At 42.8% G+C, this 17,575-nt stretch overlaps 1 protein-coding gene across 2 annotated transcripts in view; it reads left to right on the top strand.

Moving 5' to 3' along the window:
• Nucleotides 1-17,575, top strand: part of LOC143114773 (MICOS complex subunit mic25a-like) — a 59,776-nt gene that overhangs the window by 25,167 nt on the left and 17,034 nt on the right. For both annotated transcript variants that reach the window (XM_076276519.1, XM_076276520.1), the window contains one exon: nt 9,031-9,101. In XM_076276519.1, coding sequence (XP_076132634.1) covers nt 9,031-9,101 — 71 coding nt within the window. The remainder of the gene's footprint in view (nt 1-9,030; nt 9,102-17,575) is intronic.

Genomic DNA, 17,575 nt, shown 5'->3' with positions numbered 1-17,575 from the left:
ACAAAGAGCACGAAGAAAAGCTGCACAACACTGTTGAACATTCACTCAGAGCAGAGAGAGGATTCTCCATCCGAGGTGGCTGTGGGCTGAGAGGCACCAAGGACAAGATTAGGAAACCTGGACGTTACAAATTGGTGAGGCATGGCATTATTGGGTCAAACGGAGGGAAATGGCTAAGAATTATTACATATTAAAAGAAGCTGTTATTCACTTCTGATTTCAGAAACTATAAGCCAAGCTCTGATTAGAGGCAGAAGGCAATACCCAATTCTTGTCGGCGATTCTCATATCAGGCCTTTGCTGAACTTGGAGACAGGCTAAAAGGATGACATTCACACTTGACCTAAGATACAGGATCTGAAAGCCACTCAAGCACTTCATACTATACCCTATTTGGGCACCTCACAAATACTAAACAATCACAGACTTAATGACCCTGTTTACAGATGTTTTCAAAATGCATTTTAGGTGATAAGATCACAAGTGGTCAGGGACGCATGTGGCCACATATCTTTTGTACTGTAAACGCTGATGTGTGTTAAAGTTAATAGATTAATAGTTGTTACAGCTCTTAGTAGTTTGCCTCCGTTAGTTTCCATATTGCAAAAAAAAGTTTACTCTCTTAACGGCATTGAAGATAAATCTATAGAGGGCAAAATGGGAATAGTTCAGACTAATGTGTTACCAACAGTTTGGTCGGTGTGATTATTCAAAATCTCAATTTTATTTTCTCATAGGGAAAGGATGGGGCAGCTGTAGCCTACTGGTTAGCGCTTCAGACTTATAACCAGAGGGTTGTCGGTTCGAACCCTGACCAGTAGGCACGGCTGAAGTGCCCTTGAGCAAGGCACCTAACCCCTCACTGCTCCCCGAGCGCCGCTGTTGTTGCAGGCAGCTCACTGCGCCGGGATTAGTGTGTGCTTCACCTCATTGTGTGTTCACTGTGTACTGAGTGTGTTTCACTAATTCACGGATTGGGATAAAGGCAGAGACCAAATTTCCCTCACGGGATCAAAAGAGTATATATACACTTACAGAAAAGATGGGTCTTTTTAATGCTAAATCATGGCAGGACTTAAAGGTTGTAAAGCTTATACTATAACGGGCATTTTGATGCTATGTCCAGCCCACCACAGGAGATTGCTATTGCTGCTTTTGACCAGTTAGATTTCCAGAGAGAGCACATTATGACAATCTTTAAATTCACAAACGCAGGGGGCAACTCTTCTCTTCAATTTCCCTTCCAAATGACTTTTTATTGTCTGAAGACATCGATCGCAAGAATCTAACATTCTAAGCAACAGCAAAGCAACTTCACTTAAATTTGTAGGGTACTACAAATGCAAGCTAACCAAAGTGCAGTCTGTTCTCCCGCCATGGCTTTGGAAATCACACACCTGCTGCATCTTAAAGCCCACGCATAATAAGGCCTACGACTATCACTCTACACGTCACATTTTTAATTTGCTAGCTGATCCTGCCTCCTGGCTCCCCAAAATGCAGCATCATGTGAACAGATCAGCAGGCCGGCAAATTTTTACCTCGTTTTCAGACACACGATGCTGCAAAAAGATGTCTCCTCTTCCCGCAAATTTTGCATGATCTCTGTGTGAAAAGGGCTTCTGATAAAGATTTTATCATGGCTTGTTTTAGATTTACCTGTTTCAAGCGCCTATGTGTTATGGCTCAAAGTGTTTAGATTAAGATGGCTTCTAACAATGAAAAGTACTTTATTCAGTGGACTGATTGACCCCATTGGATTGAAAGAGAAAGGGTAAAAAGCCAATCAATGGAAAGGGCTTGCTTTGCAGTGTGCGATGCAATGGTGCAGAAAGTGCTTCAGCACAAGCCACAGTGCCCCCTGACTACTGGCAAATGGAGTCAGAATGCTTCTCGAAGATTTGTGATTTTCAGTCGCTGTCCCTCTGTCTTGCTTACTCGGCCGCTCTTTGTGCTCTTATCATCCACATACAGCAGGCAAATAGCAGCCTTTTTTCTGGCTTGCCGCAGGAAATGAGGCCCAGCATGTTATTGTGTTAATGCTGAAAGAGAGAGGCTGATTGCAAGTGGGCTGTGTTTGTTCTGAGTTCCCCTACCAGTTATCCCAGAATGTCAACCTAAATGTGAGAAAAAGGGAAAAAAGATGCAAGATCATTATTACTGTAGTAAACTAATAGTAGTGCCCCAAGGACACTCAGTGATGTCATTTTAAGGTGTTGTGTTTGCAGGTTCCACATTATGTCTGGCTGGAAAAGTCCATCGTCTCCACAGTTTAACTAGATGTACCGCAGAGCGGTACAAAATATGACCGCCGCCCAGTCCAGCACATTTTTTCCACAAAAAGAAATCACGCTGAAAGGCCTATATGATTCTAACTGTCTCACTAAATTGCATTATCCACACTCAATTCTCACTGGTATCTGCTAGACAACAAGTACCAAAACATGATTAGTTCATAGATTTCACATGTAAAATTAATTTTATACAACCCCACCTCCATCTTGCCTGTTCATAATTCTGAGAAATTCTTGATTGTTTGTGTTATGTTTATGTTATGTGTGTGGGTGTGTGTGTGTGTGAGTGTGTGTGTGTGTGTGTGTGTGTGCGTGCTTGTGTGTGTGCCTGCTGTGTGCCTGTGCATGCAAGCGTACATATGTCTACTGTGTGAGTATGTGTCATACGTATGATTACTGTGAATGTATGTGTGTGTGTGTGTGTGTATCTGTTTGTGCACATGTGTGCACATGAAATGGGTTAACATGACCCCTGGAGGCAAACATACGGAAAAAAATGGTCATCCTAGGCCCTACAGTTCTCAAGATATTCACAGAGAACTGTGTCTGCCCTACCCTCCTTTCGGGGGGTCCAGTCCAGCGGGGGGGCTACAGATCAAAACGAAAAATGACGGTTCCATGCTATCCATGTGGGGGTACATGCCCACCAAGTTTTGTGTACCCCGGTCTTTCAGTGTCCCGGGAATCCTTGTTGGTGTACGTCACTAAATGTACACATAAATTATTTTATTGTAAGGCCCCCCATGAACGAAAGTACACAAAACTTGGCATGCATTCGGAGGGTGTCATAATGATCCTACACTTTTAATTTCGTGCAGTTTTGACCTTGTCAGCCAGATATATTGTGATGAAAACACCTACTTTTTTGCTTTTTAATTTTTAACTAGGTGGCGCTATACATGAAATAAGTGGTAATGGGATGGGTTGACATGCCCCCTTAAGACCAACAACATACATAAAAAAGGTGGACCTCCTAGGCCCTACGGTTCTCGAGATATTCACAGAAAACTGTGTCTGCCCTACCCTCCTTTCGGGGGGTCCAGTCCAGCGGTTCCATGCTATCCATGTGGGGTTACATGCCCACCAAGTTTCGTGTACCCCGGTCTTTCAGTGTCCCGGGACTCATTGACGGAAATTTGGGCATGCGAAAAAGAAAAAAAAAAGAAAAAAAATCTGACTAAACCTATATATACGCTGCGCGGCGGTCATAATAATAACCACCAACCAAAAACAAATGCTATTACGATCCTAGTCCTTTTTTTGACTCTCTGTTGAACACCAATTTCATGAGAAATGTTTGCGTCTCTATCATGCCAACCCTTTCAGAGAGAACCTAGTTAGCATAGCTCACCTGGCTTCCCTCCAGAGGTAATTCCTCTGCATTGTGTTTGCCTTTTTGTCCTCTCTGAGCTGTGGTAAGAGGATAGAATAATGTTTGCTCACTGGCTTGAGGAATTGCATCTTTGTTCACTTTTGGACCCACTGCATTGCACTGGGTGGATCTCTGGGTACTAGTGATGTAATGGTGTGAAAACAAAAGGCTTTCAGAAGGAAATATTAACAATACAATGAGCTTCATGGTGGCTTTACTGCTCTAATGGTTTGGTCCCTCTGTCTTTCTGGGTGGGAATTTGTTCCACACCCTTTGGTAAACAATTTCACGATCCAACATTTTGAAGTGTAGACCATCCATACACATCCAGTGGAAACGATTTAATTTAAGTCGTAAATTAGTTTATCCTAGCAGTTCAGTAGTTTTCTGTCAGGATTTTCAAAATATTCAAAATAAAACCAGCACAATGTCCCAGTGTTGCAGATTTATGACCCTGTTTGTTTTGCAAGTTTTAAATTCAAGCCTTTCTCTGAAGCCTATTCAGTAGCACCTAGAGATCTGAGCAGAGACAATTAAAAGCCATTGTTACCAGGCTCTGTAGGCATATCTACCTCCATTGTGTGTTTTTACTAGAGCCGTAGCATTTGATTGTGTCAGTCTCTCCTGTTGGCTTGGAGCAGGAACCGGCTGCCTGGATTAGCCGAGACAAAGTGCTAATTACAAAGCTATCATTATAAACATTCTACAGCAGGGCCTTTTTTTCTCTCTCACCCAAGCCACAAATGTGCTTCTCTCCATGTGACAGTGAGGCACAGAGGATGTGTGTGTGTGTCAGATGTCCTGCTATTTATGTTTACCTCATTACAAGAATCTTGCCGTTTGCCAAAGGGATCAGAGTCTGGCAGCGCCGTGGCATCCCGAGTGTTTGCCATCGGGATTGAGTTGCCATGTGACTACAGCCAGAGCAGAGCTATGGATAATGTGGTTGGTTGGCATTGTCTATCCCATCTGCTGTCACATGGGCGAGGAGGAGGGATTGGTGGCAGTTGTGACAGACCCTCTCAGCCTAACCTGTTTCAAGCCTATACTGCAGTGCTCACACCGAAGTGGATGTGAAACATTTATGGGAAGCAGTCTATCTGCCAGGCCCAGGTAGTGTACAGAGGGGACCGCTCTCAGGGACCGAGCTGGCGAGGGACTCTTATCAGGGGGGGAAACGTGTTTTTCAGGAGACGCCACACATAATCGCCTCATGTCTGTAAAGTCTCCTGAAGACGCAGAACCGTGGAAGGGGGGAAAAAAAATTGCACGGTCACAAACAGCCACATACTGCCACTGTTTGAATTAGGGGTCTCTGTAATCCTTCTAAAGCCTTCCACTGGCTTCCCCACTCAAGTCTGCCTGCCTCCTCTTTTGCTCCGTGCTCAGACTCTCCCCAGCCTCCCTCCCTCCACCCCCACCCCACACCACCCCACCCCTCTTATTTCTTGTCACCGGTTGCAAAACACTTTGAAGCACTTCAGCGTGGGTACGAGATAATAATCCTCCCTGAAATGCTGACAGGCACACTGACATGCTGTTGGTGAGGGCTTCTCTCTGGAAATATCTACGTGCATTCGGCTTTGAATCGGCTGCAGCAGCCTTTACCTGGACTGAGTGGGAGCGAATGCTGCAGCAAGCACCACTTGCCTCAGGCTCGCTGGGTCTAACAAATCTCAAATTCATTTACTTCAAAGCTTAAGGGAGGCAAACGAATGCATTTTAATTTGAGGGGAAAAAAACTTTCAGATTATTATTTTTTTCCCCAGTGTGCCGAGAGGATGAAGACACATGTCAGGGGCTCGGGGGGTGTAATGCCTCTGCTCTGCTTAAACTGCAGGGGCAGCATAAGCTCTGCAAGGGGTGGAGAAACCCCACAATCAGAATGCTGTACCAGACACTTTCTGCATGAAAATGCACTTTTTGCTGTGCAGGGATTTTATATGGAAATATGAAAGTGAACTTTCAAAGGAGAAGTTTTGTTATTATTGAGAGGCTGTAGTAATTTAATGATGCATTACACTCACTGTCAAGTTTACTACTATAGGCTACTAACTTTCACCTTGGAAGTCTGCATGTAATATAAACAGTGGAGCACAAGTCTTTCAGCTGGAGTTTGAACAGCCATCTGGTAGAAAGGCTACTATCAAGACCTTAGGCAATTAGGCTACTGTGCCCCAGCATACCAAAATAAACTTTTTGAGAGACTACGGCAAGTCGTAATTTTCTCAGAGATCCTGTTCACCTGTTGTCACCAAGGCTAGGAATCTGTTTACATCATCCATAATGTAGACTGAAATGTTAAAAATATGCATGAAAAATAAATTGGTGCTTAGTCTAGGTTAGTATGGTGATGGCAATTGCTTAAAGAGATAGTTCTGGATGTATGTAACATCTGTCCACCCTTGTCCAATCAGAGGAGGACTAAATCAAGAACATAGCTATTGCATTTAAAGAATGAGCTGATGTAGGATGTACTGGATGTTTATTCTTTACAGTAATATTGAGCATGAGTTTCACAAAAAAATGACGCCATTGTGAAGCATTGCAGCATGTCATCAGTGTCAGATTCTGTGCATTTCAGGGAGTGGAGCCCCTAGTGGAGGTGTGAAGTATGACATGTATCTTGTAATGTGTGCAGAGTATTCCGGAACAGATTAACATATCGATTGGATTAGAGCCATAGCACTCCCAGGGGGTATAAGGGCAGAGAAGTACACCAGGTGCCAGTTGCAGATTTAGCACTGGCAAAGCCAACTATGCTAATACATTGCCACGCCACTGAGTTCTCACAGAGGATTGTTCTCTGTGTCCCTTCCAGTCGTCTTTGCTCAAGCTACTGGTCTTTCTATAGTCTACTACATTGATCTCAATCTGCTTCTATAATATGTGACTTGCCCTAATGTCACATGCCAAATGGTATAGGGAAACGTTTTTTATTTTTTATATGAATTAACGCAAATCGTCACAGGTCCTTATAGGTTTTTACAATTACATAATTTGTCTCCTTTTCAGCCCTATTTATGTTAAATGTTCAGAAGATCTGTAGAGGTGGGTGAACTAAGTTAAATGTTTAGAATGTCTGTAGAGGTGGGTGAACTAAGTTAAATGTTCAGAAGATCTGTAGAGGTGGGTGAACTAAGTTAAATGTTTAGAATGTATGTAGAATGTCTGTAGAGGTGGGTGAACTAAGTTAAATGTTCAGAATGCCTGTAGAGGTGGGTGAACTAAGTTAAATGTTCAGAATGCCTGTAGAAGTGGGTGAACTAAGTTAAATGTTCAGAAGATCTGTAGAGGTGGGTGAACTAAGTTAAATGTTCAGAAGGTCTGTAGAGGTGGGTGAACTAAGTTAAATGTTCAGAATGTCTGTAGAGGTGGGTGAACTAAGTTAAATGTTCAGAATGTCTGTAGAGGTGGGTGAACTAAGTTAAATGTTCAGAAGATCTGTAGAGGTGGGTGAACTAAGTTTTTGTTTTACAGCATTCATTTTTGCTGCTTCTTTGGCTGGATATGAAAAGCTGTCAGCTGGCTCTTTGGAAAGGCAAGGCAATTTAGGAGATATATTTGGGCCAGTGTGTCAGCAGGTTCCACCAGCCTCTTTAGCAGCAGCCTTTGCAGCAAATATATAGAAATGTACAAACTCATATGTTGTAGTTTGGTCTGAAATGCAGTGCACACAGTCCCTGCAGGACATGCAAGTCACAGCATAGGTTATAGCTGGATTTACCGGAGGGTTGCCGGTTCGAAAGGTTCGGGAAAGAAATAACTTGAAACTTTGCAGGATATCAATTAATCCTGTTAAGAAGTTAAGACCTGGAAAGCAGCACCATTTAAAACAAACACACACACTTGGGGTAGCCGTGGCCTACTGGTTAGCGCTTCGGACTTGTAACCGGAGGGTTGCCGGTTCGAACCCTGACCAGTAGGCACGGCTGAAGTGCCCAAGGCACCTAACCCCTCACTGCTCCCCGAGCACCGCTGTTGTTGCAGGCAGCTCACTGCGCTGGGATTAGTGTGCTTCACCTCACTGTGTGTTCACTGTGTGCTGAGTGTGTTTTACTAATTCACGGATTGGGATAAATGCAGAGACCAAATTTCCCTCACGGGATCAACAGAGTATACTGTATATACTTATACTTACTTATACTTACTTATACTTATATACTCCAGTGGCAAAACAGTGAGACACTTCAGTTTCTGATGTTCTGGATGAATGGATTCATCTTTTGCCATTTAATGGATATTAGACTGGCACAGGTGGAGATGGTGAGCCGTGGTCATCTCTGCTCCTCTTTAGGGATGTCCAATTTGGCGATGGGTTCAGATTATGTTAAATGCGGAAGCCTCGAACTCCCTCTGGTCCTCTGTGTGAATTGATGAGGGTCTGTTTGGATTGTGCAGTTTCTATCATTCACCTGACTGACTTTCTTAATTTACACCAGGACCATCAGCCTCCACTCATCCACCTAAATCTTCATCCCTATACCCCCCCCCCCCCCCTGCACTGGGGGAGGTCAGAAATAATTAACGGGAACCCAGGCTTCCAGTGCTTACCTCATTAAACAGAGGGGTTTTTTTTCCTTCTCTGAGACCGTTCATCTGGAAATCCTTCTGAGTGTGGAAAGATGACAGTCAGTTTCATATATTGCACAGCATGGGAGCAGAATATCGTTGGAGCTTTACATTTTTCTTCAGGCTTAGTATTTCATAGAATCTGCTTTCAAAGGTGATTCTGGTGCAGTGTGTGGCTGCAAGATCATGTATATGTTTCAATATCTCTATGTTTTCATATGGATTTCAATACATACCCGCATGCTGTTGGATGTAGGGCTTGTTCTGAAAGCTAACTGATAACACCATCTTCTGGTGATGCAGACGCCATACTCCTGTGCATTTGATTTCTCAGCTCTCTCGTGCCTGCGCCATATTTTTTTCAGCAGTAAAATATGAGAAATCTGACATATTGTGTCAACCATCACATGAGCCAGCCAATGTTCAAACGTAACAAGTTCTTCATGCTCACTTCTCCTGAAGCATTGGAGGACAAACATGATTTTCCACGTAATAGATATCACACAGCTTTAAAAGCTATTTGATTGATGCCATATGAAATTAAAAACAGACCAATATAATTTTGTCATCAATTGTACAACATAATTTAAATTTGCTGTCCAAAATCTGTGAAAAACAGTAGGTGATTGCATGTGTCTCTTTTCTCCTCAGTGATTTTATCTGCCTGTTACTGAAACAGTGATCGGCTTGTGTGAATACCATATATTATGCATCAGTGTGCTTTAATGTATCATGGTTATTTTCTCTTCAGAACAATGTTTTGATGTCCCGTGATTGTTGTTTTCATTTCAGAATGTGGAGCGGTACAAGGCCACCCATGAGCAGTTCCGTTCTGCTGCCACCAAGTCAGAGTCCCATGTGAGGTAAGTGGCCAAGCTCATGAAAAAGGGAAGCGACTGCAAAATTGGTCTAATCAGTGCTGCCGCATTTCCCAAAGACATTGACTCCCCATTTACCAAAATGTCTCAGTGGGGAGTAGAGCAGTATTTTGACTTGACTGATGTTGGAACATAATCAAGAACTATCGCTGGGTTTTGCATCAGCCATATCAATGGAGTCACTCTGGTAGGATTGTGTGCTTTTGGCAATGGGGTATAACATTCTTCAGCATTAGATCAATATTGTGATTTTCATCACAAGGTCATTTTATCTGATATGAAATCTCTGACTTTGCCACCTAAAGTGTATAACATTTCAATTGTCTGGGGACCATTTTGTTTTGTTTTGTTGTTGTCATATCCGTGCTCTCAGTTTTGTCATACAAGCATTTATTGTTGTAGTCAGAGTTTGGCGCAATTGCAGTGGTACACAGTTATTGCTAGAACTTTCTTCCTGGTGTCAGTAATGCATTTTCTGTCAGACATCAATAATCCACACGTGGTGATCCACACACCAGAGCGGGGTGAATGAAATGAGCTGGGGGAAAGCGCAACGGAAGGCTCCTATCACCCGAGGCTCTCCCAGGGCTAGCTGTGAATATGGAGAGTGGTTTGCAGTTGTTAACCTCTATGGCAGTCCCTGAGAGAAAAACCCACATAGCAGCCCTCCACAGCCTTTTTATAAACATGCACACACACGCACACACACACACGCACACACACACACACACACACACACACACACACACACACACACACACACACACACACACACACACAAAGAAAGCCATAGAAGGACACCAGTGAAATGGCAATTGAAATTCATTAGTCTCAATTCATTTCCTCCCTGTGTGGGAGACTCCCTCAGCATCCCAATATCTGAGGCCCTTGTAATTAATGCAGATTGTTTGGAAGCTTAAAATAAACAGACTAAAATCCCTTTTTTAACAAATACATGCCTATCTGTATATGTTTCAAGTATGCGTAGTGTTGTATAATGTAAATGGAATGATGTAGTGTAGTGTATGCATTAATAATTATAAAATGAATGTCCTTACAATTTACATATGGTTAAAACCTTTAATCTAATCCAATGTATGCTGGTCCTTCACACATGGTAAGGTGGCGTTCCCCTTCTAGAAAATGTCTCAAAAGTAAAATTGCATTGTTAATCTACACCATCATTGTAGGCTCCTTTGACATGAATGTGTGGTGTATTACATAGGTAATATTTAACTGGGTCTATCTAATTGTGTTACTGTTTGGTACAAGCTAAAAGAGACAGCCTGCAGTTACAGGGAAAGAAATGACTTGAAACTTTGCAGGATATCAATTAATCCTGTTAAGACGTTAAGACCTGGAAAGCAGCACCATTTAAAACAAACACACACACTTGGGGTAGCCGTGGCCTACTGGTTAGCGCTTCGGACTTGTAACCGGAGGGTCGCCGGTTCGAACCCCGACCAGTAGGCACGGCTGAAGTGCCCTTGAGCAAGGCACCTAACCCCTCACTGCTCCCCGAGCACCGCTGTTGTTGCAGGCAGCTCACTGCGCCGGGATTAGTGTGTGCTTCACCTCACTGTGTGTTCACTGTGGGCTGAGTGTGTTTCACTAATTCACAGATTGGGATAAATGCAGAGACCAAATTTCCCTCACAGAATCAAAAGAGTATATATACTTATACTTACTTACTGTACTTAATCAAGCCTCCTCAGTCAGCTGGAGCCTATCCAGGCAAGTTTCACCAGTGAGGTAAAGACAAGAGTGATGTGAGTGTGAGGAAGCGCAGATGTGTGGAACACAGGACGCAGCCTCTGTCAACCCGCTCTGTGCTGAGTTTGATTAAGCTCACAGCGCAGGCCAGGCCCACTGTCTGCTAATCAGGGATTTTACTAGCTAATCTCATGTGTGTGCATCGGGAACATGACTTGTCAAGCTGTCGCATAGTCATCGAAAAGGAGGCAGGAAATATGGCAATGCGTTCTGAGATCCTGCGACCAGAGCTAGCCAATGTGCGCATGTAAGTGGGTGTGGTGTGTGTGTGTGTGCCTGTGTGTGTACATTTCTCTTTTCTTCCAAAACTTTCTTTCTGGCATTGTTCCACTGACGGCTATTCAGTTAGCCTAGCCTGTGGGATCAATAAGGAGATTATGCAGGAGATGTAGATACCAACACAAGCAAATGTGTTTTGTGGATTGTTTGCTATCGACAGGGAATGTTTAGATTGTAGAGCAAAGCAGCTGATTCCCTCAGACCGCACCAGTCCTGCACTGCTAACTGCTAGTCGATACTAACAAATCTGACTCAGGCATATCTATAATTTGTTATGGTTTTGCTGTTGACATTATGAGTGATCTTTCATAGCTTCAACTATATACCATCCTGATGAGGAAGAGAGAAGCACATCAGTCGCTCCCTATATTATTGCTGCCCAGGTCATCATTATTTATTTTTGTTATTCTTGTCAGAAACTCTGCACAAACGCACAGAATTGCATTTTTTGACATGATGTAGCAAGGTATTTCACCATCAGCAAGGTAACTAGCTTTTATATTTTTTCAATTCTGCTGTTGATGGTTTTTATAACGGAAGTTTGGTGGCTGTTAACTACTTAGGTCAATGGTTTTAGACCTTTAGTGCCTTACACACCTTAGCCCTGCATTTCTCAAACTATAGACTACAATCTGGCATGTGTGGACTGGCAGATTCCTAATCATGGACATAAGTGAGACAGAATGAGACAGAGTCTTTTCACTTCTGTTCAAATTATGCTTGGTGCTTCTGTTACTCTCTGGATATTTTGCAGCACAATTAAATGGAATGAAGGAACGGCTAACTGCTGAAGAGGATAGCAAAAGTTCAGCAGGGACTAACAGGGGCAGCACATGGGTATTAGGGGCATAGTGGTCATAGTGGGTGGGATTTATAACCCCAAACTCTGAAATCAGAAAGGCTCAGGACAAAGATGTTTGATCTGCTTTAGCCTATACTATAAGTGGAGAAAATGTATTCACTGTTCAGTACCTTGTATGACTCAATATGACTCCAGCTAGTATACTTTAAAATTCTTTCAGTTCTCTCATCAAACGGCTTTACCCTCCTGTTGGAAACTTGAGTCAGTAAAACGTGGGTTACAACTGGCTGCACTCTTGTGGGACAGGAACAGCAGTTGTAGAGCCTGCAGGCGCACCGCACACCAGCAGCTGATATTTGTATTCCCTGCGTGTCGCACCACAGCCCTCGCCTGCACTTCCCCCCCCCCCCCTTGCTCTCTTCTCGTACCTGATGTTTTAATCCCTTGCTTTTTAATCCTTGACTTGGAGGGGTGCGGATAGAGACGCAGCTCATCTTGCCTGTGTTGCCATGCCTGCGAGAGACCCAGACTCGTGGACCATGGCGAGGCCCAGCGCTAATCTCTCCGTTTGCCCAGTTGCTACCTCTCTGGCTGAATCGCAGCTCAGCCTGCCTCAACATTCCCCCCTCGGTGTTTGTGCATCTGACTCACTTTAAGCTCTCCACTGCCTCTAGCATCAGGTGCCAAAGTCTTGCATCCATTTCCCCAAGAGAAAATGTTAATGTGAAATATACTATTGCTAAAGACACAGCTGTTTCTTTTGGGGTTTTAGTTAGAATGAGAAACAAAATAGCTTTTTTTTTTAAAGGTGAGGCTAACTGGATTAATGAGTACATTCAGTCTTAAAAGAGAAAGAGTCCCTTAGTCTTTATCAGTTTGTCACAGTAGTATACCATATGTCATAATGTCATTTCATCCCCATTATGCAAGCACTACAATGTAAACAAATAATTTGCTCACAGCTTTGTTTAGAACATAACAGCATTGAAGGCCTAGCTCAGAACGAAAATAGACGTGCAAAAAACGAACAAAAGTGTGATTTTGTTAGTCATCTGCAAAACAGTGTATGTACTGCAAAGAGGTAGTTAATACATGGGGATACCCTGTCTGCACCTACGGTAAAAAAACATGTATATGAGGGAGTGTGTGCATACTATTCCCAAACTGTCATAACAATGAGGATTTTCCTTCCGTAAAGACTCTGTCCTTTCAAATCAATGTCACTGGGATGCTGTTTTTCTTGATGACAGGAATTATGCAGCACAATGTAGCCTTGTCTGGAGGGCTGTATCTAATGAGGACATGCAGCTACACCCCCTGGTGCTGCCCTGAACCCTATTATAGCTGAAGGTGACATGAAATGTCGCCTGAGCTGTAGATTGACATTGCTACTTCTCTGTCAAACTGTCTGAGATAGGTCAGGATTTGATGTTATGCATCAGAGTTGGGTGCCTGGAAAAGAAAAGGGGAAACAAAGAAGATGAAATGTTGTCTGGTCAGCATGGCTTCCCAACCTGGTGAAATTCAGCAAAAAATAGCAGCCAATTAGACCTTTCGTCAAGGCATCTCTACTTTTTTGTATTTTTTTTCTTCAGAGCATTGGTACCTCATTATAGAGAAGCAGTGCCCTGTCTGGACAGAAGAAAATCACATAGGGGTATCTCAAAATGGCTGAATTCTGTAAACTAGTAAAAACAGTAAAAAACTATAACTGCAAGAGGTGATTATCCAGATCTAAATAGAGATGAAGCAACCCCTAGTGAGGAAAGGTTGAACAATTTGCCAGGTTCAACAGGTTGAATTGGGACATACTTTCCCAATTGAATTGGGACAAATTTCACACTGTTAGTTGTTCTGTAGATATTGTGCCAATTGTATAGCTCCGTTTTGACCGATTTGTGTCAGATGAATGAACCTATGAAGTTTCATGAGCATTGGTCATTTATAATGTCATATATTGACTGCTGAAAATTTTTTGAAGAGTGATGTAGTAAGAGTAATGAATACTGTGAGATTGAGTCTTACCTGCAACTGTTCACAGCTGTGCATTCCTGAAAAGAATATTTTTAGATTTATTTTTATCTTTAGAACACAAAGTCCTGCAATCATTTTGCATAAATACATACATTATGTGCAACACTTTCAAATTTGATTGATGCACAATTTTGAAATGATTTGAAAAGTCAAGAATTTCAAAAGGCTATTTTGACAACGATGATGAGTGAAATAGATTTTAGTCTCTGGAGGAATCAGAGATGTAGCGATCCCTATGGGCGAAATTTGGTGTGATTCGACATTTTTGTCAGCACAGATGGTAGGTAATCTATACCAATTAATTTATGTTATATTTGGCACATAGCTTCTATGTGTTATTATGAAAGAACCTATTAAAAGTTGCATTAGGATATATAATTTACAATGGCATATATTGACAGCTAATATGTGATCAAATGAGATCAGGTATAAGTGCAATGGACATTTTTACATCAAGCAGGTCTTGAGATCTGGCAGCTATAGTGCTATGGACATTCCTATGGACAGAATTTCACGAAATGTGGGTGTGCACACAATTTAGAGATTTTTAAATTGAAATCACAATTTCAACTAATGCAATTAGCTAATTGCGAAGGTTGATATCAATCGTGCTGCTCGCAACTCTGTCCCAACTGTGATTTATATATTCATGTCATCCTCCTTGTATGACAGACAGTGACCCTCACTTAGCAGGACTGCATGCAGACCAACTTAATATTGAACTGAGGCTTGCGTTTCAAAAATTATATCACAATTCACAAATCAAATCAATTGCAATATCTGTCAAAAAAATCGCAATTAGATATATTCCCCAAATCTTGCAGCCCTAATATCTAGATTGGGCCATTTCACAAAAAGATAAAAGCAATAGAATCATAACTGAAATTGTATTAAAACAGAGCAACAAATCAAAAAGCCCCCAAAAAGTTGATTTATGTCTACGTGGTCTGAAGATTTGGATGAATGGCCTTGGAGGAGATAAATTAGTTTCATTTCATGAGTTTTTCGGAATTGGCTAATTTTTCAAAATGCTCCCAAGAGATGAGCAAAAAATGTAAACATGCCGATATGAGGTCGACTGATAGGGAAAGCTTCAGTTTTGTGAGATCATGCATTGATTTGGGACTGTGGTTTGGTGTCTGTGCATTTTATGTTTTTTTTTTGTTTTTTTGCAGAAAATGAAGAATCAAAACAAAAAATAGGCATCCAGCAGCTTTACTGCTTGGAGCCCTAATAATAAATCAGGACGTGCCTGTCATTTAAATTGGAAAAATCCTTGATTAGACGACAAAAGCGGTCTCTAGCTGAAATTCTGTATACATGTGCAAAAATTGAACTGTGTTGCCCATAATGAATGATGTACCTTACACCATTTTAACGCCAGGAGAAATTAGGACAGTCAAGTAACTACAGGACAAGTTGAAGACCTCAATAAGTCTTCGGCCTTCAATAAGTTTAAGAAGAAGATACCTCTTGACAGAAGTTTTAATTGCTGCTATGTGAGAAGGAGCACAGTGACAGATCCTCCGTTTTGTGGGACCATAACAACAGACCCAGCCAAACATGCCTCTTATCCTCCTTGTTTTCTCCTCCTCACTCAATGGGGCAGACAACATCTCTACTACACCTGTCTCCATGTAGCTGGACTAGGTAAACAAGGTAGTCTTGATGGTGCGAGGCATGAGACAAAAGGAAGCGTTTCGTTTCAGGGTCAGAGACGGATACACGCAGGCAGACGGGGGAACTCTTAACCCTAGGTCTAACAAGCCAAGTCTGGACCTGCATTAATTACCACCATTGTCAGTTTCCTCCCTCTGAGCGCAACTCCTGTGCGCTCCTCCATACCCAGCTCCTCCAGGGCTGACAGGTCTAAGTGGTTCCCCCATCGTGGGGAGAGAGGAGGCTGCAGGTAAGATGGGGGGAGGGGGAGGGGCAGCTGAAACCCCGTGCTCAGTCAATTGAAAAGCTGTCAGACCGCAGGCCTTCAGAAGCAGCCGAGGCAGATAAGGCAGGGGAAACTCGCGTCTGCCAGCCCGGCGCAGTGCTCGGCCGAGGTCAAGGAAAATGCGCCTCTAATCTAGTTAATTTTAGACCCTCCGTTTCAGGGAACCTGTCAAGTGAACTCGTCGAACTGATAAAGCCCCATGGCTTGCACTACACATCAGAGGGTTTTTTTCCCCCTACCATTTCCCTCCCTTTGATTATTTATTTATTTCCCTTGTGCAGTCTGCTCAGGCAGGGATTTCAACAGATCTTGATAGGGTTGCACCTATCTGAGATGTGTGGGCGCGCTGGCTGTACAACACGACCCTGTGGTAATCACAGCATCTCTCTTTCTTATTACCAACTGCACAGACTCTCAAGATTCAACAGGAGTTTGTTTCTCAGGGTTGTGTCATCACTATTGCTTACACTCTCTTGTAACATTTCAAGAATGGCAGGCAATCAAATTATGGTGTTTGTAGTTTTTTATTCAATTACAGTTTCTTGTTTTACATTGCTTATTTGAGCCTGCTGAGATTTCAGAAGTGGAATTTTGTTCAGTAGTGTAGTGTTCAGTTGCGGGGATTAGAATTAATGAGGGAACTGTGGTAATTAGCACTTAATCTTAAACTGTTATGTTATTTGCTCATCAATGTATACCAGGGAGAGAAATCACCGCTCACATGTGCAGGGCCTCTCCTCCTCAAAGCAGTGTGTAAGCAGCTCAGCTAATATTTTTATTAAAGACCTCACCTTCAATTTGGTTCAATTTAGTTCAGCTTTGGCTCAGGCAAGCCAATTTTCTGCTTCAGGCTCTTTTAATAAACCTCTTGCACTATCAGAAGCCTTTTCCTTCCCCTGATGAAGGCAGTTTATTTTAAATTAAAGGAGAGTTTCTTATCTGCCAGAGCAAGAAAGGAACGTGGCCACTGTAGTCTCTTGCTCCCTCAGGGGTAATTAAACCCCCAAAAAACGGCTTCGGTGTCGGATAAAACAGAGGGATCTGATATGCGTCACCCCTCCAATACATGGAGATGGGGTGTTGATGGAGGCTTATTTCCTCTCTCGCTCTCCTCCTCTCCTGTCGTATTGTTGGCACTGATAAGGCATTGCTCTCCAGAAGAGAGAAGGGGCTCCAGCCTATCATTTGGCGTGCGCTGCTACGGAGTGAGGTGGCGACGTTTTAATTGAAATGGCGGGGGCCATCCTGTGAACGAAAAAATCAAAGTTGGAGCAGCGCTTTAATTCGTCTTTCAATTAAACACAGTGTCAAGCGATCCTCTGAGGACAAGCGCTCATTTTGCACGCGGGGGAGGGGAGGGGCGGGAGGAAGCAGCACTTGCATCTCCTCACTTAATCAATGGAACGTCATTTGCCATAGCACTGTGCAAGTGAAGCTGCCCTGGCAACCTGCGCGCTGACAGTGATAGGTGTGCAAGGTTCAATTATATCTCTAACCATGATACAATGCTTAATTTAATCGCAGCATTCAATTATTCCTGCTTCACCCGAGAGATTTGTTTGATTAGACACTTAAACCAATCTCTCTTGAGCGTTGTGGGCTCAGTTTAGAGAGCCCAGTGTATTC

The sequence above is a fragment of the Alosa pseudoharengus genome, unplaced genomic scaffold (genome assembly GCF_046254945.1).
Source record: "Alosa pseudoharengus isolate Yale_2024_CS ecotype anadromous, Long Island Sound unplaced genomic scaffold, YU_APseudo_1.1 YU_APseudo_1.1_scf_9, whole genome shotgun sequence".
NCBI lineage: Eukaryota > Metazoa > Chordata > Actinopteri > Clupeiformes > Clupeidae > Alosa > Alosa pseudoharengus.
Note: the sequence above shows the minus strand (reverse complement) of the source record. Positions and strands in the feature narration are given on the sequence as shown.